Source organism: Leucoraja erinacea, chromosome 3, assembly GCF_028641065.1.
Source record: "Leucoraja erinacea ecotype New England chromosome 3, Leri_hhj_1, whole genome shotgun sequence".
Taxonomy (NCBI): domain Eukaryota; kingdom Metazoa; phylum Chordata; class Chondrichthyes; order Rajiformes; family Rajidae; genus Leucoraja; species Leucoraja erinaceus.
The window spans coordinates 28,182,403-28,207,698 of record NC_073379.1 but is presented as its reverse complement, the minus strand read 5'-3'; the positions used below and the strand labels follow the sequence as shown (position 1 = coordinate 28,207,698).

General features: G+C 40.8%; 1 protein-coding gene across 5 annotated transcripts in view; it reads right to left on the bottom strand.

Annotated features, from left to right (window-relative positions):
• Positions 1–5,047: 5,047 nt before the first annotated feature.
• The window catches only part of LOC129695419 (coiled-coil domain-containing protein 171-like), a 254,013-nt gene continuing 233,764 nt past the window's right edge, over positions 5,048–25,296 (bottom strand). For 4 of the 5 annotated variants that reach the window (XM_055632349.1, XM_055632347.1, XM_055632346.1 and 1 more), the window contains exon 25: positions 5,048–8,300. In XM_055632349.1, coding sequence (XP_055488324.1) covers positions 8,055–8,300 — 246 coding nt within the window. In that variant the 3' untranslated portion in view covers positions 5,048–8,054. The remainder of the gene's footprint in view (positions 8,301–25,296) is intronic. The other variant, XM_055632350.1, reaches the window with a different exon arrangement.

Below are 25,296 nucleotides of genomic sequence, written 5' to 3'. Positions count from 1 at the left end.
CCACCCAAGGTTTCCGTGCGGTTTCCGGAGGTTGCAGGTGGTTGCCGGATAAAATTAGTTCCAAATTCTACTGCCTTGTCTTTTTGCATTTACAAACTAGGCTTCAGAACGAATAAGTTTGAGGTCTTCAAGGAATTATCTTCTCATATTGACTATTTTAACCAGTGGTTTGTTATTCTTCAATGGTTCTTTATTTATCACATACGCAATTACACAGTTAAATTCCTTTTTGCATATTTGCACAAGCCATGTTTTGGCACCATTTCCAAACTCCAATCCACCCCCGTGCGCTCAGTCTACTGGAGCAGTTCCCAATCCTGGAGAGCCTTCCTCCGATGCCTTTGACTGGATTAACCCATGAGCTGACGTCCCTCTCCTCGCCTGTCCAACTTGATTCCATGGGGCGCCCTCCTGCAGCTGACCTTGAAAGCACTGGAGGCATCACCCCTGCTCCTTGCATCCGACGTCTCCAGTGGCTCCCTCCCCGTTCCGCAGTTGTCCGAGCCTTCGAGTCCTTGGGGTGGGTCCCCGGTTTCACAGTCGGCCGAGCCTTTAGCGGGGAGTGGGATCCCCTGCTCTGCCGGCAGCTGAGCCTTTGGGTTGGGTCCTCCGGTGGGTTCCCCGTTCCGTGGCCACGGCACCCTGGGAAGGCCTATGCCGCACAGCATATTCACAACTGGATTGTTCCGATCTGTTGATTGTGGGATTGGAGGGCCATGACTACCGTCATGCTGTTTCCAGTGTTTAGTCCTGTGTACTCTCTTGCGATTTCACTAGGCTGTTTTCCCCTTGATGCTACTCTTATTTTGCCCTCATTGAACTAAGTTTTCCTCCTAGCTTGATAGTAATAACTAAGTGGGATGTATTCAGGGCAACAAGGTTACAAATTGTGGTGGCATGCAGTCACTGATTACTTCAGTGCTTTATGGATGACCAGTTCTGACCTGCCAAATCTATTCACAATCTATCCCATTTAGCACCATTTTCAGGGTCATGCTAAAAGAAATCCAAAGGTCAAAACCAGCTGGTTCAAGCAGTTTTATTCCCATTGTTAATGATAATCTAATAGTTGCTAGCATTTAAATTTCATAGACTTGATTCGGACTAATTGTAGTTAATTCGAGTCTGCAGTTGTTTAAGGTTAAAATACCAATTACAAATTAAACTAATAAATCTTCAAACAAATCACCGTGTCAGAGATGAGTCCCGATTACAAAGATTGCAAGGGATTGTTGCAAAAATGTTATTGCATGAGGAGGAAGGAGTAAAATATTAGATCATTCATACAACTAGGGGATTATATAGCTACTAGATGAAGTGGTTTGTATACTTAGTTTATCAACATATAAACAGATTGAATTGATTTGGGCACTTTAAACACACAGTTAATAAAAGTAATACATATCTGAATGTCTGACATTGTTTGTTGCACTCAGCCAAAAATGCATCAGGATACAGGATATCCATGCAGCACATTCCCCATCTCGACAGTCGATGGTTGTGCTGTGTCCCAAAAGAAAGAATATTGGCACCTCATCAAACTCACAAGCTTGGTGACCAGTGATCCAATGAAAACACAAAGCAAGACATAGTCTCTGGGGAGATAAAAGATTTTCCTTCTGTCATTATTTATACTAAAAAAAAATCACTGACACTTTACAGAGAGATATAAATGGAAAGTCACTGTTTACACCAATTTTCCAGCACCTTCAATGAGACTAAAAACACAAACTAATGGTGAAAAAAATTAATTGTTTGCAATTCAAAATTAAAGGAATCAGGATTAGAAATGTTTCTCATTAACTTTAAAAAGTTGTTAATTAAGCATTTGATAGTAGTTTCCACACCAATCATTAATATGACTAATGCTCTAGTGTTACTCAGAGCACAACTTAATGTATTCAATGAACAGCAATTGATGGTACCAATAACATATTGTTCATTACACAGCAAAAAACACAGCAAATCCCCCACAACATTAATAGAGGTGTTTCTCTGAAGCACATCTAATGATACTGTGGGAGATTTGCCAATTTGGATATATTCAAAAACATCATGATACAAAGATCATATTGAGTGCACATATTGGTCTATCAAATTTTAGATCTCACATATTACGATGTGCAAAATAATCTTCATCCAATTATGAGATTCTTATGAAAAACCCTTCAATTTGTCAGCACTTTCCAAATGACAGCACCAGGCTTTTATTTTCCTGAAGGTTTGCTGATCTTGCATTTAAGACATCAATTTTACTAAGTGTCTTACTTGGAATGGATAGATGCCGGTTATATCTTGAATCAAAATTAACAGCCAATGTTGGAAAGGTAAACTTTTTCAAATTGTACTTCCCTGCTGGTTATAGAACACGACAGTAGATTAAACGTTAGTTTCTGTTTTACATCTGAATGTTTCACAATAAACTCGTAATCCTTATTTATCCAGAAATACATATGCATATCCGAATGATCTGAAGCATATTGGCTGAAGGCACCCATCTGGGTCCTCTGGTGACTCTGCCATATAGGTACCAGAGAGAAGGAATAGGTAATGGTTATATTCTCACATATTGGACGGCTAACCCACCATTTCTTAGTCCCCTACATCTGCAGCATTGAAACAGGTTGCTAATTGTATTTTTAATGCTTGACAGAAACTTCCCAGTCTCCTCAATTTTTCAGCACCATGTAATTTAACCTTGACGTTGTTGCCCTTTTTGCCTCTTCCCAATGTTGCAATATCCAGGACAACTGTAAATAATTTTCTCCAGAAAAATGGAAAACTGTGATCATTTAGTAAAGCAATTATTAATTTAATTACTCGCACAAGGACGACAGATAGCACAATGGGCTAAGAGTTCGGCTGGCGACCGGAGGGTAGCCGGTTCAAATCCCGCTTGGAGTGCATACTGTCGTTGTGTCCTTGGGCAAGACACTTCACCCACCTTTGCCTGTAATGGAATGTTACAGCGGCAGGCGCGGGCACACCGCGACGCCCTGTGTCTCCCTTTCAAGGGAGATGCTAAAAATGCATTTCGTTGTCTCTGTACTGTACACTGACAATGACAATAAATTGAATCATTTCATTTTTTTTTTTTTTTTTTTTCATAAGATGGGAAAATAGACTTGAGAGTTTGATTTGGATTATGATTAAAATTGAAGATGCTTCATGGTTCAAAAACAATACAATATTGTATTGGGGTGGGAATTTGTTTCCTAGTGTTTAACCAGTTTAGATATCACTAATTCTCAGTAATATGCAGTCTGGCCATAATTATGACTAGGAATATTACATGGAATATTACAGCAAAGGACAGGCCCTTCAGCCCATGATGTTAGTGCCGACAATGCCAAACTAAACTGATCTCATCTGCCTGTACATGATTCAATCACTACTATCGTTTTTGCCTCCACCACCACCCCTGGCAATGTGTTCCAGGCCCCTACTACTATGTCAAAAACTTGCTCTGCACATCACCTTTAAACCTTCCCCCCTCTGATCTTAGCTATGCCCTCTAGTGTTGGATATTACCATGCTGAGGAAAAGTTTCAAATTGTTTACCCTATCTGTGCCTCTCAGACCTTTATATACTTCTATAGTCAACCGTCAATCTCCAACATTCCAGAGAAATCAATCTACCCAACCTGTCCAGCCAACGTTAGGTGGCTCCTTGGTGCAATGGATATTGCATTGGTCTTCTCACGGTTGAAGGGGTGGCACAGTGGCAGAGCAGTGGAGTTGCTGCCTTACAGTGCCAGAGACTTGGGTTCGATCCTGTCTAAGGGTGCTGTGTGTACTGTTTTTACATTCTATCTGTGACCGCGTGGGTTTTCTCCAGGTGCTCCGGTTTCCTCCCACATTCCAAAACTGTACAGGTTTGTAGGTTAATTGGCTTCTGTAAATTATCCCTAGTGTGTAGGATAGTGCTATTTTTATGGGGCGATCAATGGTCCGAGGGGACTCAGTGGGCCGAAGGGCCTGTTTCCACGCTGTACGTCTAATCTCTAAAGTCTCTCCCTATAGCTGAAATCCCCTCATTCAGGCAGCATTCCGGTTAACCTCCTCTGCACTCTATCCAAAGCCTCCACATCTTTCCCGTAATGCAGCATCCAGAACTGCAGGGAATACTCCAAATGCAGCCTAACCAAAGTCCTATAGAGCTTACAGTTTTTGTTTACCTGCATCAAGACTTCCTGACTCTTATACTCAATACCCCTAGCAATGAAGGCAAGCATGCCACATGCCTTCTTAACCACCCTATCTCCTTGCACTGCTACCTTCAGTGAGCTATGAACTTGAAATCAAGATCCCTCTGCACACTAATGCTGTTAAGGGCCTTGCCATTAACGGTATACTTTCTCCTTACATTCAACCTCTGAAAGTATCACACCTCACACTGGCTCGGGTTAAACTTCCTGCCCATTTCTGCAGCTGATCTGTATCTTGGTGTATATCCTGACAGCATTTCTCACTGCCTACAACTCCTCTAATGGTGCTGTCATCAGCAAACCTACCTACCAACCCATCTATATTTATGTCCAAGTATATCACAATCTGTAGAGTTCCCAGCACATATCTCTGCAGAACTCTGCTGGTTCACAGACCTCCAGCCATAGTATCTTCCATCCAACACAACCCTCTGCTCCTGATAATAGATTTGAAATTCTAAATACCCCCACTGACTAACCCTTGTCCACTTCTAGTGGTCACGGGCCACAAATTCACAGATTCAGTGGGGATCTTACACTTTTTTAGGGAGACTCGGAGTGCACACTCAAACAATTTCTTCTGTCTACCAGGTGATCTGTTATCACGACAAAGTGCCTGTTCCAGTGTCTGGTGTTGGACATGTAAATGAAGTGGTCAGCCCATTACAACTAGCTAGGTGCAATCAGGGCACCAATACTGACGGTGTTAAAATGGGAGAGACCTTTGTTATCCTGCCATTGGCGTTGGAGGATTTTACAAAGGTGTTTGTGGTACCTCTCCAGTACCTTGAGATTGCAAGTGTAGGGACCTGCCTGTTATACCATCATCAGCACCAAAGTTTAAAATGCCAGCGTGACGTTTAATAAAATGTCTACAAACATAGTCAAGTACATCATAGTTTAAAATCAATGAATCAAAATTACAAGAAATGCACAACAACCATAAAATATATACAAACACAAATTCAAACATAATGACAAAGAATACACAGATAAAAAAAAACAAATAAGGCATGAACAGTAACTCTTTATTCAAGTCCCAAACATTAACAATACATAAAAATGTCATTATTTTTGATTTTATAATGCAATAATTATAAATCTAGTAAAATTTCACTTCCAAAATTATTTAATAATCTATTTATAATCACCGATTTAGATTAGAGCTGGGGAAATTCTGTGTACGACATTTCATTGCAACCCTTCCAAAATTGATATTGAATCGAAGCAGTTTTAAAGAAATTCTGAAATTGTACAATGTTTGTTAATTCGCTAGATAAGATAACATTTCAACCTTGCTTTCGCTAGTCACTTAAGCTTTGAATCTGGATATACACACATATCCTGAGATCTCTACAAGAATTTTGCTTTTCCTCTAATGCTCCATTAGAATGATATAAGAAGACTTAGAACTGTTGGCTATTGGACTAATGAATTGTACTAAACCTGTGCATCGGTTTGTGTGCCTGAATCATCCTTAAGTAGATGTTTATTTGGGAAAAGTGTCATACACCTGATGGGGTACCACAATTGTAAAGCTCATAATAAAACCTCTAGTGCACATGGCCTAAAACTTGCCTGATCATAAGAGAATGAAAAGATGAATTTCAAGTTTAAAATATACGCTTTCAAAACGGCCATTTAAAAATGAACTCCCAACCCCAAACCTTCTGGGTGTCACAGCACTTCCCAGAGGATAGCTGCAATTTATTCTGGAGCTCCAACAACATAAGGAAGGCATTTTCTGAACTGTAGGTAATATATTGGTTGCACTACTGTCTGGCACCTTAATCAGTCCAGGGAATTTGGATAAGGCCATTCAACAAGGAAAATATTATCTCCAGCAAATCATGGGGTGCCAGAGATGGTGCTGGAAACAACACTCATTTCTCCCACTTCATGATTCTTGGAATCCTACAATTCGTTCCCACAAATTGCTGCTCACCACAGATATGTAGCATCTCAGATGGCCAGATTTTGATTCAAATTTACTCTCTTTGTTTGTACAGAAAATGTTTCCTTAGCTTGAGCTGAATAGACTGTCATCAAAATATCTTAAATGACTGTAGATGCTTGCACAAATGTAGTTTATATTTACTGCGATCTCATTGAAAAATAGTTGATTTTGAATATGTCCGTGAATTAAACTATATTCAGACCTTGTTGTTGCTAATTATACCTGTTGCCACCATATGTACAATGAAGTATAAAGGAAGAATATAAATTTATCTTGCATTTAAAATGATAATTATTAATTTATCAATGTTACTGTACAGTTGTTGCTGCTTTGATAGTTAAATGATATTTGTTTGCAGGCATAAGTAATTTGCATGTTCCACATTATTTTAATAATTTTAATGAATTTATTGAATATTGTAACATACTAGGTATTAAGGAGACTAAAACAGAATTAGTCTTTCTGAATGCAAAACTAATTAATTTTTTTGTTATCTATCACTGTACTGTTTGTGCAAAAACATTATCTTACTCCACATCTACATCTACTTACTCTGCACCCAGAAGCTTGTCAAAGATGTTACCAGAAATCACCTCGTGGTTACCACTCAGTTTTTTCCTGCCTGACCTATTATTTGATATTTGACCAGTTGGTTGCAAGACATTTGCTCTTTCGAGCTGAAATGTCACAGGGGCTTGCTGTCAACACACTGACATCTTGGCCTGATGTGTGCTTTTTTCTTCTGTGTGCTACAAAGCAGAAAATGCAGGGCAAGTGCTCCTATTCTAACACCGGACCTTTTGTTACATGTGGTACAGTTTGATGGAAAGAAGGTTAATCAACCTAGAGATTGCAAAAATATTACATTCTCCTTACTTGATCTACCCATGCACCTTTTTGTTTGCTCCCATGTATAACTTTGGCGTTCCAGTACATTACCTTCAGGCGAGAGGGAATAGGAGGAATCCTCCATTGCTTGAGTAAAAGGAACAGTAATCTATATGCGCATGCTGTAACAAAACCAGGTTGTGCTCTGCTGTGAAACCTCACATTTGGTAACAGAATGTCAGTGGTCTGGGTGTGCTGCACAGCATCTGCAGCAGGTCTTGTGGACAGTCTGATTTCTTAGCTGCAGCAGTCCAGCTTAATAATAAGCCTGTTTCACTTTTTCCATTAAGGCTAAAGGAATTACTTCAGGAAGTCTTTGAAAGCGTGGATAAGTGGCAATAATGATACTGATTCAGACACTGACTGTGTACCATATACACACGTCACCTCCAGTTCTCCAGACACATTTGTTTCACCTTTCCTCGTCAGACCTGTAAAAGGTTGAGGTTGGGGGCCTGCAGGGACCAGATCCAACTGTTCACTCAGTACATTCAGCTGAGCAATGCTATCATCATGTAGCTCAGGAGCGAGGCAATCTGACCTTCTCACACTGACCAGGAATGACATTACTGTGTCGAGAAGAACCAGTCACATCCTCTTGGTCTGCACAACCTGCTTAAAGTTAGCAACTAAATGCTTGTCTTCAGTTTGGTTGACAAGAGCAAAGAGGGGGCTCAGTGAACCATGGCAGCGCTGCCATGAAATGACAGGAATCATTGGTATACACTTCAAATAGCTTTAGCGATCCTATTAAAGTGCTGTATCCCACTTTAAAACAGACATGTATAAAAACTTTGATAGATAGAGACTAAAATGGCTTATTGATTTTAAACCTATGCAAAATTACTTCTTTTTGGATTTAAAAATACAGCTATTCAATTAAAAATTAAAATGAATAATAACACAGGCTTATTTTAACACATAAATGCAGGATTGCTTCCGATTGCCATTCAGAGTTGTTTACTTAGTTCATGCATGCATTCAAATAGACTTTAGAATTGTTATCTAAGTGTGCTGTAAAAGCCATTCTGTACTGGTCTTGTGGATCCAGTGGTTGAACTGACATGAAGAGAGTATGTTGAGGAATGTGATTGTGGTCTGCTGTTCCCTGACCTCTCTCTCAGAATGCTGTAGGAAGTGTCCATTTCAGCCTGCAAGGGTGCAAAGTCCTGACTGATATTCTTCTCCTGTGGCAACAGCATGTCAGAATGGGAGGCAAATGGTTGATTCATCTGAGTCCTGATTAGCTGCATAGAAGGATGGGGTGCAGGGAGGAAAACATATCAAAGATTAGAAAAGCAAATAATAATTTAAACAATATTGCAATTAGGTGCCAAGAGCATGAATATAGAACCCAACCTTGAAATATCTGACAATCCCAATGAAGAAAATGAGAACATCGGCAGTGTAAAAAGGTAAAGCAACAAATCTTTTGCAGTGAGCTGTTAATGAAGTTAGAGAGCCATAAACTCTTACAGCATGGAAACAAACGCTTCAGCCCAACTTGCCCACACCGGCCAACATGCCCCATCTCCACTAGTCCCACCTGCCTGCATTTGGCCCATATCCCTCTAAATGTGTCCTATCAATGTACCTGTCTAAATGTTTCTTAAATGTTGGCTCAACTACCTCCTCTGGCAGCTCGTTCCATACACCTACCACCCTTTGTGTGAAAAGGTTACCCCTCAGGTTCCTATTAAAACTTTCACCCCTCACCTTAAATCTATGCCCTCTGGTTCTCGATTCCCCTACTCTGGGCAAGAGGCTCTGTGCATTTACCAAATTTATTCCTATCATGGTTTTGTACACCTCTATAAGATCACCCCTCAACCTCCAACGCTCCAAGGAATAGAGTCACAGCCTGTTCATCCTCATAAATTCTCCGCCTCAGAGGGCGGTGGAGGCCGGCTCTCTGGATACTTTCAAGAGAGAGCTAGATATGGCTCTTAAAGATAGCAGAGTCAGGGGATATGGGGCGAAGGCAGGAACGGGGTACTGATTGTGGATGATCAGTCCTGACCTATTGTCTATAATGTTGTCTGCTCCCTTTCCAGCTTGACAACATCTTTCCTATAACATGGTGCCCAAAACCGAACACAATACTCTAAATGCAGCTTCACCAACGTCTTATACAACTGCAACATGACCTCCCAACTTCTATACTCAATGCTCGGACTGACTAAAGTTGTTGCAAAACGTAAGATTTATTTATAAAAATTATAGAAATTGTAAAGAAAACAGATTTGTAGAACCCTAAATAAACTAGTAAGTTGATAAACAGTACAGGTCCAAGAGATGACTATCAAAGTTCTCAGTCTATAATCCTATATGCTATAGCAACATTTGCAATAGTAATCATATTGGGTCATATCGGGCGAAGAAAGTGGTTTAATAAAAATCAACAGATGTTTATTGCAATTAATTCAGTAAATTGCCTAAAAACAAGAGAGAGTTTGCATTGCCGTTACTTTGATGTAATCTCAATTTTTGCTAAACCTTTGTCAAAGTTGCAATGGTCCAAGGGAAAAGCATGTAGAAGATCATTTCCCTCAAATATTGTTAAATGTAAATAAAGGTTTGGAATGACTTCTCAATATTCTCAATGCAATGGAATGGAATGACTTCTGACATTTTAAATTTTGTTGTACATGGTCCATGTTACAATGACAATAAAGAAACTATTCTTCTATTCTATGTGTATACACGATCAATCCTGATTTGAGCCACATGATGAAGGAATGGGAATGTGTTTCCGTTAGGATGGATGGACCTTTGAAAATCAAAAAAACTGCAAAGGCTGAAAATCTGAAACAAAGGAAGAAAATGCTGGAAAACCCTGCAAGTCAGGCGGCATCTGTAGAAAGAGAAATGGTTAAACTTTTGGCTCGGCAACATTTTGGCACAACTGGAAAGGAGGAACCAGCAAGAGGTGGTCTTCCCATGTACCTGAAACCCTTGTTCTTTTGGAGGTTCCATGCCAAACACAATGCCAAGTTAAACTAATTTCCTTTGCCTGCACATGATCCAAATCCCTCCATTGCATGCATTTCATCGTGCAGCACGTTTCAGCACCCACCACTCTCTGTACAAAATCTCCCCTCACATCTATCCATATTACTAAAAGTCTGATCTTGACCACTTCCTGTTATTCTATATACTGATTTTAGAAAAAACGCTGCCACTTACGGCTGTGATTTTTGGCCATCTTACTCAGAGTCCTCCTCCCTGCGCAGGACAAGAGGATTATTCCCATTGATTAAAAATAAAAGAGTTATTGGTGTTTAAAAAATGTTGAGATTCTCTCTCCTGAAGGCCACGCTCCTTCCGGAAGGACTATAAAACCCGGAAGTGTTGAGTGCCTCAGTCAGTCTCTGCAAGATGGGGGAGCAAGAGGGTCACGTCTCTAAGTCTGAGCTGTGAATAACACTGAACACATGTCTACTAAACTGTGAGTGGTTTTACTGACCTGTCAGTGCCCTTAATGTGGTTTGAAAATATAGTTTGGAAATGCTAAAGCTGTGTTGCCTTTGGTTTGGAAATGCTAAAGCTGTGTTGCCTTTGGTTTGGAAATGCTAAAGCTGTGTGCCTTTGGTTTGGAAATTCTAAAGCCGTGTTGCCTAATTAAAGTTGTCTTGCCTAATTAAAGTTGCATTGCCTAATTAAGGTTGCCTTGCCTTCTATATAATTAAAAGTCTAATCTTGACCACTTCCTGTTTGCGCTTTATATTGATTTTAGAAAAAACGCTACCACGTACGGCTGTGATTTTTGGCCATCTTACTCAGAGTCCCCCTCCGCTGATGACGTGCTGAGGATTTTTCCCATCGATGAAAAATAAAAGAGCTATTAGTGTTTAAAAAATATTGAGATTCTCCCTCCTGTCAATCATGCCATGAAGGCCATGCCCCTTCTGGTGGGAGGGGGGGAGGGACTATAAAACCCAGAAGTGTGGGCATGGCTCGTTCTCTGCAAGATGGAGGAGGGAGAAGTCACGACTCGCTGTCTTTAGTGGCCTTGCACCCTGCTGCACTTGAATTTGGTGGCCTTGCACCCTGCTTGAAGTGGTAAGAAACTGCACTTGAATTTAGTGGCCTTGCACCCCCGCTTGAAATGGAATTTCAAGGAATAGCCATGAGTCAACTGCCAGCCCACCAGCCGTGAGTGAATGAGCTGCCAGCACAACAGGCTTGAATGACTGAGCCGCTACCCCAAGAATCCATTCAGCCCACATAGTCCATACTAGCCCTCTGGAAACCAGTCCCTTCAGCCCACAACACCCATACTAGCGCTCCAGAAAGGCCCCCGCCCCCCCCCCCCCCCCCCCCCCACCCCCCACTGGCCACCAATATTGCGTTGGGGGACCAGCCCTCCTGTGTGATGCTGGGACCCAACGGGTCCCACTTAGTCTCTACAAACTACAGAGTGGAGGTGCAGAACCTGGCTGACTGGTGCTCACATAACAACTTGTCACTAAACACCTCCAAGACTAAGGAGCTGATTATCGACTTCAGGAGATCGCAGAAGGGAGATTACGTCCCAATCTCCATCTACGGGGACAGTGTGGAGAGAGTGTCCAGCTTTAAGTTTCTGGGCACTCACATCTCAGAGGACCTCACATGGTCCACCAACACCTCTGCGCTGGTCAAGAAGGCACAGCAACGACTGTTCTTTCTGAGAACATTGAAAAGGACTGGTCTGCCCTAACAGCTGCTGACAACCTTCTACTGCTGCACGACAGAGAGCATACTATCATATGGCATCTCTGTGTGGTATCTCAGCTGCACTGAGGAGGAGAGGAGAGCTCTTCAGCGCGTCGTTCACAGAGCGCAGAAGATCATTGGGACACAGCTACCAGCCTTGGAGGGCATCTACCACACACGGTGTCTCAGGAAGGCCGTCAGCATCCACAAAGACTCCTCACACCCTTGTAATGGACTGTTCGAAATACTTCCTTCCGGCAGACGTTACAAGGCCTTCTACGCCCGCACCTCCAGACTCAGGAACAGCTTCTTTCCCAGAGCTATAGCTGCTCTGAACCGGCCCTGCTGAGTGCCCCCCACCCCCACGGACTGTCTCCCTCGGATGGTCACATCGCGCAGACACATCTGCACTTTAGTCTGTTTTGACTATTTTACTGTTGTAATGTTCTTTGTACAAACCATGTTCTCGGGGTATCTAAACCTAAATTTTAGTAGTTACTTAAGTTATGATGTCGGATGGAAGCTGCATATCCAAATCTCGTTGCACATATGTGCAATGACAATAAAAGTTATCCTGAAATTATGCCAAAACGGCACACGATAGCGCTACAATTTTTGGCTCATCTTACTCACCATTGTCCTGTGATGTGCTGTATCAAGTTACGTTCAGGTTAATGGTATATTTTACAAGTTATTCACATTTTAACCTTTACAAAAACGACTGACAAAAATCCCTTCCATTGCACTGGCAGTTAGCAGCATATGACGTCACTATGGGATCTCATTTACGTAACTGCCCATCAGCAGTGTTCTACCCCACAATGACATCACAATGGGATCTCAATTACATAAAAAAATACTCCAGCTTATTAAAAAACACAGCAGCTTCCACAATTACCTCACAATTATGTCAAGGGGGGTAGAGAGGGAGAGGGGTTATGGGGGGAGAGAGAGAGGGTAGGGGAAAGGAGAGGGAGGGAGAGGTGAGAGAGGGAATGGTGGAGGGGAGGAGGAGAGGGGAAAGGTGGAATGGAGAGGTGAAATATTGCATTTGGGGACCAGCCCTTCCGTGTGACAGGGACACAACGGGTCCCACTTGGTCTAATCATCTTTAAACTTTGCCCTTCTGATTTTAAAGCTGTGAACTTTCGTCTTTGACATTTCCAGCCGGGGAAAAGATTTGTCTACCCTAGCTGTGCCTCTCATAATTAATGTATTTCTATTAGGACTTCCGTCATCCTTCAATGTTTCAGAGAAAACAATCTAAGTTTGTCCAACCTCTCTTTATAGTTAATCCAAGCAGCATTCTGGTAAACTTCTTCTACACCCTCTTCAAAGCCTCCATATCCTTCTGTAATAGGGCACACAATACCAAGATGTGGTCTCACCTAACTTTTATAAAGCTGCAACGTGACTTCCTGACTATTATATTCAATGCCCCAAACAATGAAGGTAAGCATGTCTTACAACTTCTTTCCCACTTGATCAACTTGTGTTCCCATTTTCAGGGAGTTATTGTCTTTGACCCCCAACATCCTGCTCAATATCAATGCAGTTTAGGTTGCCATTAACTATATACTTTCTCCTTAACGATATAATTTTCTCTTGCATTCAATAAAAGGCAACATTTTTCAGTTGCTGGGATAAGATTCCATCTGCCATTTCTCCACCCATTTCTGTAACTAATCTATATCCTGCTGTGTAGGATGACAGCCTTTGTCACTCTCCGCAGCTCCATTAACTTTGCAAACTCACTAACCAACTCATCTACGTTAATGTTCAAGTTCAATATATCACGAACAACTGAAATCACAGTCCAAGTTGCAGAAATCAACTTGTTACAAACCTCCCGAGAGAATAACACTCTTCTACCACAACCCTCTTGTCTTCTTTGAGTAAGCCAGTTCTGAATCCAAACGGCCAGGTCACCGTGGATCCCATGTATTTTAATCTTCTGGATTAGCCCACCATGAGGGACTTTATCAAATGCCTTTCTAATATCTAGCATCAACTTCCTGCCCTCATCAATCTCCTTCATCACTTCCTCGAAAGCTTTAATCACGTTTGTGAGACATGATCTGCCGTGGGTAAACCCATGCTGACTACGGATCTGTGGTGAATGAAATAAATGTTTAGGGTGGTGGATGGGGTACCAATCTGACCGATTTTTGTCTGTAACTTACGGAGAGAAAGAAAGTGTTTTAACTACCAAATGAACCATTAAAAAATAGCTTTAGAGGTTTGTCAATAAAAAAAATGAAGCCTCCTGCAACAGGTGACATCAATATAGAAAGCTGGGGGGGGCTCACTCAAATTAAAGGAGGAAAGCTTTTAAGTTTGCCGACAAGATTTTGACCAGGTCTTATAACTTCTGTAAACTTTACTTTCAATCTACATTATCTTTTCACAAGAATCGTGTCTCCAAAATCTGGACAAATTAATGCCTGGTTGAACAAAAAGACTTTTAACAATGATTTCAGCATCATATCTTCATACCAAAATCTCTGCAATTTTATATTTCTTTAGCAAAAAAGATATAATTCCTTTTGAACATTACATATCTTTTTCAAGATTTATTTGGATTACAAAACTATTCCACAATGATTTTAGAGTTTGGCCTATTACTCTCTAAAACATCACTCAGTGGGCTCTGTTAAACAAAGTTTCAAAAGTACTCAAATTATGTTAAGAAGAGATGGTGGACTCAATAAAGGAACTGTTAACTGAGGAGCACATTTAGTGTTCTGTCTGCTGCTGCACTTACACTATATCTTTAGGCTTCCTGACAAGATTTTCCATCAAAGCAAAATCAATGAGCTTCCAGTTGTCATTATTATGTGTACTGAGAACTAACCAGAATGAAGTATCACAAGTAATTTTAGGGAAAATTGTTTTTTTAAAAGGGTTTTGAGGGTTTTCTGAGGGTTGCTGAATGCTTTAGGTGGTGGATACGGTACCATCCTGGACAAAACATCCTGCTTGATCAATACCCCATCTTCCATACTAAACATGCATTCCCTCCATTACAGGACCATGATGGCTGTGGTGTGGACAACCTGCAAAACACAATACAACTACTGGCCTAGGCTGTTCCCAAACTTGCAACCTCTATAACCCTACATGAGCTTCAGGCACATGGGAAGACCATCTCATTCCCAGTTGTGATGAAGAGTCGTAGACTTTGAACGGTTGACCATTTCTCTTACCACCAACGCTGCCTGATTTGCTGTTTTTTCCCAGAATTTTATCTTAGTTTAGGATTTTTCAGAATTAAGAACCAGAGGACATAGGTTCAAGGTGAGGGGGGAAATATTTAATAGGAACCTGAGGGGCAACTTTTATACACAAAGGGTGATAGGTATGTGGAACGAGCTGCCAAAGGAGATAGTGGAGGCAGGTACTATCACAACATTTAAAAAAATATATGGACAGGTACATGGATGGGAGAGGTTTAGAAGGATATGGGCCAAATACAGGCAGGTGGGACAAATGCAGATGGGATATGTTGGTCGGTGTGGTCAAGTTGGCCAAAGGTCTTGTTTTCTTGCTGTATGACTCCATGATTCTATTTCCAGCATGTGCAGTTTTTTTTAAACTATTTTCAATCATCCTGACTTCGAAATATATTCCTGTTCCTCCAACTTTGGTGGGTCTAAATTGAGGTAGTCCACAACGAACAGTACAGTGGGAGCCCTTTTACCAGAAGGACTGCAGTGGTTCAAGAAGGTAGTACACCACAGGGTTTGTGCCAAACATAATGCCTTGTTAAACTGATGTCATCTGCCTATACATGATCCATATCCCTCTAATCCCTGCAATTTCATTTGCCCATTTTATAGGCTCTTAAATCCATTATTGTATCTACCTCCATCATCACCCCTGGCAATGCATCCCAGGGCCCCACCACTTTCTGTGTAAAAAGTTTCCTCTGCACATATCCATTAAACATATCTTCTCACCTTATAGCGATGCCCTCTAGTGTACATTTCCACCCTGGGAAATGGGTTCTGACTGTCTACTTTATCAAGTTCAAGTTTGCATTTATTGTCACATGCACCAATTGGTGCAGTGAGATTTTAGTTACCGATGCCTCTCATAATTGTATATACTTCTATCAAGTCTCCCCTCAACCTCCAACATTCCAGAGAAAACAATCCATGTCTATCCAACCTCTCTCTGTAGCTGAAATCCTCTAACGCAGGCAGCATTATGGTAAACCTCCTCTCCAAAACCTTCACATCCTTCCTGTAATGAGGTGACTAGAACTGCATGCAATACACTAAATGAAGCCTAACCAAAGTCTTATAGAGCTGCATCATGACTTCCTGACATTTTTACTCAATGCCCTTAGGAATGCAGGCAATTAGGGATGGGGAATAAATGCTGGTCTTGCCAGCAATTCCCAGCTGCTGAAAAATGATTAAATTAATAAGTATTTCTGAACACCAGAAAACCTTGATTCTCACACCAGACACAATAGCATAAATTTACGGTAGTCAATTGACCAATCGATCAGCATATTGGGGAACCTATGCCGTCACAGAGAGGACATGCAAACTCAACACAGACCGTACACAAGATCAGAATTGAGCCCAGGTTGCCGGAGCTTGTGAGCCATTTGCACTATCTGCACTGTCAATTTGCCAATGTGGTTTAAACCTGTACAGCATGGGGGTGTCTACCCATGTTTTGAGCAAATGGCTCTTACTGGTACATATTGTGATATCATTTGTGGACCTCCAGTGCCCTGGAAAATTTTGCAAACATCAGGTACAGTAGATGTATTTGTGTTCATATAAGTAGTGTTGATCTGGATCTAATATCCGGAGGCAGGTTCTCGGGATGCTTTCAAGAGAGAGCTAGATAGGGCTCTTAAAAATAGGGGATATGGAGAGAAGACAGGAACGGGGTACTGATTGGGGATGATCAGCCATGATCACATTGAATGGCGATGTTGGCTCGAAGGGTCGAATGGCCTACTCCTGCACCTATTGTCTCAAAGGTCAAAGGTATTTTATTAGTCACATACACACTAGGTGTAGTGAAATGCTTATTGCCATTTTGCAGCACATAAAGAAAGAACAGACATAACATTAATAAGAGTTTTAGAACATAAAAAACATCCCCCCACAATGGTTCCCATTATGAGGGAAGGCACAAAGTCCAGTCCCCAACCCCAGTTCACCCATTGTCTATTGTAATATCCAGAAATACATTCTAGTTGCGTGAGGCAATTGCACTACAAGAGGGAATGTCTAGGTCTTCCATTCTGACTGGGTAAGGTTTGCTGGTGAACAAGTCTTCCTTTACCAGCTGAGAACTCTCTGTAATGTTACCAAAACAGCAAATGGTGCATTATATTCATTCAATTTGATTCAAATCACTACAAACATAATTATAACATGTTGAGCGGGAGTTGTCTGTAGACTAATGCAAGTATCTCCAAATTTGGAATTACTTAAACTTCAATGCAAATTTAATAAAGGTTTCTCCAACTTCAATGAAGGTAAGTCTTTCAGCTATTTGTGGTTTATCTTTTAAAGCTACTTTTTTCAACAGTCTTTTTTTTGTATTATTAGCCTTGGTGAAATATTAAATCAGTGTATTACTTTCCAGGTCCTCAAATTGTTATTAAATTCTTTAAAAAGTCCTATTCAGGTCTTAATTCTGGACAAATTGGAGAGGCCGGGACACTAAAATTAAGCAAAGGCTTCTGGGCTGCTAGGCCATTTGGTCAATTTAAATGTGCCGTCTGCAGAAATGGGACAAGCTGAAGAATGGTGCCAGTTTGTCTAGAGCCAAGATTAGAGCTGCAGGAAGAGAATGGAACATATGCAGAATCTGACAATTAGATGCAAAATGCATAGAATGGATTGGGTGAATGCAAACCAGACATACACAGTGTAAATAATGTTGCTAAGCTTTACTTTGCTAGATGTTGATTGGATTAAGTATTGAGCCGTGTCTGGTTTTCTTGCATACAGCAAGGCACGAGGCACTGCAAAGAGTGGTTCGGCCCCTCAAGGTTCGGGCACCTATAAAAGCCCGCTCCCACGAGGTCCGATGTCGATCTACTGGGAGAACACTTAGGACTGCGTGACCTTCTGGAGTGTCTCTGCTTGAGCGAGGCTAAAGAGGGCTTGATCAAGCAGATATGAAGATCGAACCCGCGGTGGTTAGGTACAGTAGTGGGAACTGTAATTGTGTTTTGTCAAAATAAAGATTAGTTGCGCAAGTGCTTGACCCAGTGATCTTTGACTGAAACTAGACTGGGGGGAAGTTTGGAACGAGCTATTTACACAGGTAGATTTTTAATTTGTATTTTACAGCTTTCTCTAGTTATTTAGCTGAATAAAATTACAAAATTCAAAAAGGATATTTTAAAGCCCCTTGCCTTTTTCCTGGTCTGCAATCAATGGCCAGCCTTATGTGAAATATTGTGAAATATTTATTGTATCTCGAAATGGAAAATAGTAAGTGGAATGCGCCTATAGTTTTTCTAATTGAGTGGTGTCAATCAACTGACCACTGTGTTTTGGAAATTCCTACCCACAAAATTATGTATCTCACCACAATCTTTTCCCTTAGAGACAGTTTGTAAAATTATTCAAATTGTGTATAAAATAAAGATATTATTAAAGAATGCTTATACCCTTTGCCTCATGAGTGCTGGGCTACATTTAATGAAGAAGACTTCTCTGGCACTCAGATTGTAAGCAGATCCTCGACTGGAATGTTTTAATTCCTTGCCACTGAGTAAACTTGATGACATTAGAAATGTCATTATTTCTAGAATCTTACATCATCAGGAGTCATATAACCCACAACTTGTTTGATTTTTTTGTCTGATTTAAACTTTTTTGTAACATGACTATGAGGCTTAATTCACCTTCCCTTCAATGCGTTTGTCTAAAATCTCACAATATATTTCCCAGACATAAAATGACATCAATGAGGCTAGCTGTGGCAGCAAAGTAAACCACTGATCTCTTCACACCTAACAATTGAACAGTTGAATTTAAAAGTTCAATTCAGGGGAATTTCCTAACCAAATTCTACTCTGATTAATAGATACAATGCAAAGATTATTTTAGGAATTTATTCTTAGTTGTCTCATTTTATGAATTGATGATTAATTTCCAACTTTGAAAAGTAGCAAATAAAATGGAGACATTATTTATTTTCCACATATACCTACACCCTAAACCTAATAAACCTAAAACTAAATCCTTATTCCACTTGAATAGCATGTGATCTCATACCTTGCTTAGAACTAACATTGAAATGCTTTGTCCAATAATTTAAATGCAGGAACACTGAGCAAAAGAAATAAGGTAACAAGAGTTGACACATTCAGTGTGAAAGCTGAGGTGCCTGCATTCAATAAGGCTAAATTCTGACACAAAACCACATTTCAGTTCTGTACAGCGCTGTAGTCCACATGAAGTTTGTGACAGGCCTCTGTCTCCTCAGCCACACTTGACTAGCTCTCACTGACACTCAACTGTCAGTGAGCAACCCTTTACCATGCCCCTAACATGCTCTACAGCTTCACCCAATTAACTCGCTTTCACATGACATTGCAGCAAAGAGCTTCATAATAGGTGGTCAAGGTGCAAGGCGCCTGTCTGCCCTCAGACGGCTCATGCAGAGCAAGCAGTTTAACTACCTTACTTCTGCCTGCTAGCGGTGAACAGAAAAAAGATGTATCATGTACAAATCACCTAATTTTGCTCCATTCATAGACCAAGGCAACAAACATATTTTAATCTAATAGGTGACAGTATTGAAATGTGAAATTTAAGTTAATCAAGTCATTTTTAAAATATTGAGATGAAGATTGCAAATAATGTGAAAACATAATTACTTAATATATCCAGACCACATTTCATGCTATTAATAAATCAACATAGGTTTGATCTCTTTTGCCTTTATTTTGTGATGAATGTAAATTTAAATATCTTTGTTAAATTTATTTTCTTTATAAAAGAAAATACACAATGAGAAAATAACCACGATAATGCCAAACAAATGCTATATGGCTATAGGGAGACAAGGACATCCTTCCTATGATTGCCTAAGGCTGTGATGTGCAGCTCATGCATGAAAGGAAAGCCACTGTTTACAGTCCTTTCATGGTGAATCTGTGTTTTGTTCACAGGGCCAGCAGAAAGTTAGTTAACAATCATGCTGCAGTCTGCTGAACAACATGTGACCTAATCTGCCATAGTCTTCCACCAGAAATGTTTGCTTTCTTCCTATTAGCGTCACACCTGCGCACATTTGGCTTATTTCGCTCTAAACCTTTCTTATCCATGTTTCTCTCCAAATGGCTTTAAAATGTTGTCATAATACCTTGCCCCCACTATGTCATTTGGCATCTCGTTCCAAATATCAACCACTCTTCAGTGAGTCGTCATATAGTCAGCAGTAGGGATGCTCAGTTCCATTTGCAAATCCTCCGCAAATGAAACATTCTATACCCGCATGTAGCAAGACCTAGGCAATATCTTTGCAATGGCTAGTAACTGGAATGCAGTATTTGTTCCAGAAAAGGGTTAGACAGTGGCCATATCCAGATATGGACATGATAGTCTAACCACCTACCCTTGATATTCAATGGCATCACTTATTCCCCAATCATCAATTTTCTGCAGATCAACATTAACTAACATCTCAACTGGACTAACCAGTGCAGGTCAGAGGTTGGGTATACTTTGACATATGACTCATATTTTAACAATGCAAACTAATGCTTACATCTATTCAGGAGTTAGATCAAATACTTGCCTGTATGAGTGGAGCTCCAACTGCTCTCAAAAATATCAACACCACTCAAAACATAGCCATCTAAGGCGTGTGGAATTTGCATATTCTATCTATGACCACATGCATAGAAACATAGAAAATAGGTGCAGGAGGAGGCCATTCGGCCCTTCGAGCTAGCACCGCCATTCATTGTGATCATGGCTGATCGTCCCCTATCAATAACCCGTGCCTGCCTTCTCCCCATATCCCTTGATTCCACTAGCCCCTAGAGCTCTATCTAACTCAATTTGCCGTTCCTCTTGGTGTTCTAGGTTCCCCCCCACACCACAGTGTAAATTGGTAGGGTAATTGGCGATTGTAAATTGCTGTTTGTGTGTAGGTGAGCAGCAGAATCTGGAGGGTTGATGAGAGTATGGGAGAACGAAGTATGGGATCAATGCAGATTGAGTGTAAATGGGTTGATGGTCAATGTGGACATCCTGGCTACACTGTGATCCTTCTACAAAATGCATTACATTATTCACCCCACATCTCCAACAGGACTAAGAAGGGTCCTGACTCGAAATGTCGTCTATCCATTCCCTCCACAGATGATGCCTGACCCACTAAGTTCCTCCAGCACACTGCTTTTTAACTCCAACAGTACTTCCATGAATTTTACCACCAAGAAGACAAAGGCTGAAGATACAAGGGAAGACCACCACCTACAGGTTTGCTTTCAAGTTGCACACAGTCCTGATTTGGAAATATATCATTGTTGCAGAACCTAAATCCTGGAACTCCTTCCCCAACTGCACCATGTGAGTACCTTCAGCAGAAGAACTGCAGTGGTTCAAAATGCTAGATCACCATCAGCTTCTCAAAGACAATTATGGATGAGCAATAGATGATGGCCTTGCTAATCATACCCACATCCCAAAAAATGAATTAATAGTTTAAAAATATCAGTATCTAACCTGACACAGGGAAATAAGTGCTTAAATAAATGAAGATGACTTTTCAAAAAACTATAGAACTATTTAAAGATTATATTGATGCACACTTCAGTTTCTCGGTAAATCAAATATTTAAAAGCTATCAGGAAGTATATTTTAGTTCCCTTGCACCTAAAAGAAGCAGATTAATTTTAACTGCTTCCTAAAAGGCTAAAAAGAGTGGTCATGATATCTCTCCGGATCTAAGGAAGGGGCTGGTTCAAGGATAACATTTTAAAAACTAATGCAAAAGAATCATCAAATCTCAATTATCAACTTCTGCTCAAAATCTTTTGACCTTCAGGATTGGTTCGAGTAAATCGAGGGTTTGTGCTGAAAGAAAACTGTTTCCAGGGATTTTTAGTCATTATGACATTATCTTATATTTATGTCTACCTGTTTTGATAATAAACATCTGTATTGAAACACATGCTGCTCTTACTCTTTTCAACCATTACGTTAATTTTCTTGTGCAAAATTTGCCTTTAGCTTTTGCTGAAAGACTCACACATGTGGCTCTTTCAGGGATTCTACAGAACCCCCTATTTTCACCAATTACCTCTAGGATACATATTTCCTAATAAATTCTACATGCCCAAAATGTTCTCATTAAGTGCATTCATATACAATCATTTGTGCTGCTGAGCAAAACCTACTAGCACCATTTCTACACTTTTCTTCCTCATTTGTACTTTACACTCCATGCACCCTTTCATGTCACCATTGGCTCTCTTCACAGTCACCTTATCTTTATCTTTCAGGATTAGCTTGCAGGTCAAGGATAGTCATGTTCTATTTAAGTTTAGGTTTATTATTGTCACATGTACTGAGGTACAGTGAAATGTTTTGTTTGGCATGCTGCTCAATCAAATATGATTACACTATACATAAATAAATCAAGGTAAACTCAAGTATAATAGTAACAGCAAAGGGGAAGATACAGAATGCAGAATATAGTTCTCAGCAATGTAGTGCTACAGTTACTAAAATTCTAAAAGATACTAAAATTCCATGTCCATAATGAAGTAGAGGAGAATTGGCCTGTACCCTAACTTATCGAAGGGTCGTTCAGAAGCCTGATAACAGAGGGGAAAATGCTGTTTTTGAGTCTAGTGGTGTGCGCTTTCAAGCTTCTGTATCTTCTGCCTGATGGGAGAGAAAAGACCAAGGAATGATCATGGTGGGAAATGCATTTTATTATGTCTGACGAAGAGTTTTAACCAGAAACGTCACCTTTCCATGTTCTCCAGAGATGCTGCCTGACCCGATGAGTTATGCCAGCAATTTTATATCTTACTTTCACTATGTTGGCTGCTTTCTCAAGCATCATAAAGTGTAGATGGGGAGTCTGGTCTGTGATGGACAGGGCTACATACACGACTCTCTACAATTTCTTGCAGTCTTGGGCAGAGTTGTGCCCTAAACCAAGCAAAATAGACTTTATACAACAGAACTCACACAGACCCAAGACTGCAGATACATAGTTCATTGGAAGTGGCATCACAGGTAGATAGGGTGGTCAAGCAGGCTTTCAGCACATTGGCCTTCATCATTTGAGTGCTAAAGTTGGAATGTCATGTTACAGCTATATAAGACATTGGTGAGGCTACATTTAGAGTCGTGTGTTCAGTTTTGTCACCCTGTTATAGGAAAGATGTTGTTAAGCTAGAAAAGCTACTGAAAGATTTACGAGGATGGTGCCAGGATTCGAGGGCCTGAGCAACAAATCAGGAGGTGTTGAGCAGGCCAAATCTTTATTCCGTGAAGTCAGGAATATGAGGGGTGATCTTATAGGTGTACAAAATCATGAGAGATAGAGTAAATGCACAGTCATACCGAGAGTAGGGGGATCTAGAACCATGCTGAGGTTTATGGTTAAGGGGAAAAGATTTAATAGGAACCCGAGGGGCAATTTTTTTTACGCAAAGGGTGGTTAGGTTTCTGGAGCAAGCTGCCGGAGGAGGTAGTCGAGGCAGGTACTACCACAATGTTTAAGAGACATTTGGACAGGTGCATGGTTAGGGATTAGAGGGATATGGGCCAAATGCAGGCAGGTGGGACGAGTGTAGACATGATATGTTGGTCGGTGTGGGCAAATTGGGCTAAAGGGCCTGTTTCCACGCTGTATGACTATGACTTTAATTGAAAATGCTGGTTTACAAAAAAACCATAAATTGCTTGAGTATCACAGCAGGTCAGACAACATCTGTGGAATACATGGATAGGAGACATATTGTGTTGTTACCCTACTTTAGATTGTAGTAAGGTGGCGATAACTGGAAAAGACGTGTGGCCGAGACAAAGCCTGGCTGGGAAGATACTGTTACAGTTGAGATTGAAGATTAATACTGTAAGTTAGTGAGTGGATGGGGCTTTGGGAGGTAGAGAGGAAATGAAAATCATTAACATGAATGGAGAGATGATCAAGAAGACGTTAGCTGTAGAGATGATAGTCAAACTTCGACAGTCAAACAGTTCTGATACAGGGTCACGATCCGAAATGCTAATGACTTATTTTCCCCCACAAATGCTTCTTGACTCTCTGTGTTCCTCCAGCAGATTATTTTATTGCTACTCTATTCTCGTTCTTCTCTCCTTTTTCCCAATCCACTTTGCTCATCATCTTCCAGACTGATTTGTTCCCTGACCTTGATAACCATCCGTAATCTCCGATGATTTCCTCATCTCTTTCCACAATCATTGACTCACCTAGCTCCCTCCACTCATGCTCATCACGCCAAATATCTCCACAATCTCCACTGCTCATCTAAAATTTGGTACAAATTAAAACCAAAGACAGTCAGTCTTTGACTATTAAGACAGTCAGAACCATTTTCCCAGAGTGGAAATATTAAGCACTCGAGGGCGAAGTCTAAAGTAAGAGGAGCAAAGTTTAAAGATGTGCAGGGGAAGTTTTGTTTTACACAGAGAGTGGTGGATGCTTGGAACGCTCTTCTGGAAGTGGTGGCGGCAAATACGACAGGGGCATTTAAGAGGCCTTTCAAATATGTACATGAATATGCAGGCAATGGAGGGATGTGGATTATGTGCAGGTAGGGGAGATTAATTTAAATTGGCATCATGTTCGGTATGGGCACTGTGGGCTGAAGGGCTTGTTCCTGTGCTGTAATATTAATGTCTACTTTAACAATTAGAATGATGCCGCCCAAATGGAAGCCATTCAACTATCGCACTGGTGACACGTTTTATTCATGTAACTAATTTTTCTTTCTCCTTCAAATATTCTTTTGGAAGTTCACTTTGAATTTGCTTCCATTAGCCCTTCAGTCTGTGTGCTTCAGATCACAAATGTCTCATCTCCACCCACCTTAAACCTGTGTCCTCTGTTTCCAATTCTCCTACCTCTGGGATCACATTTTCCTGTTATACTCGCTCAAATACCGTCAAAATTGTAAATTCCTCGATTATGTTTTACTTTCATCGTCTTTGCTCAATGGAAAATAAAATGCCCCGACCTGATGGGCAGAAGGGCTTGTTACTATACTACATGATTCTATGAATCTATAACACTCCCAACACTCTCCAGTCACTCTACATTTGGGATCTGCTAAGGTGAATACACAGTTAGGTCTGAGGATAGACATGGGAAGCTGGAGTAACTCAGCAGGTCAGGCAGCATCTCTGGAGAAAAGGACGGGGTGACGTTTCGGGTCGAGACTGAAGAAGGGTCTTGAGCAGAAACACCACCCCTTCCTTTTCTCCAAAGATGCTGCCTAACCCGCTGAGTTACTCCAGCTTTTTGTGTCTATCTTCGGTATAAACCAGCATCTGCAGTCCCTTT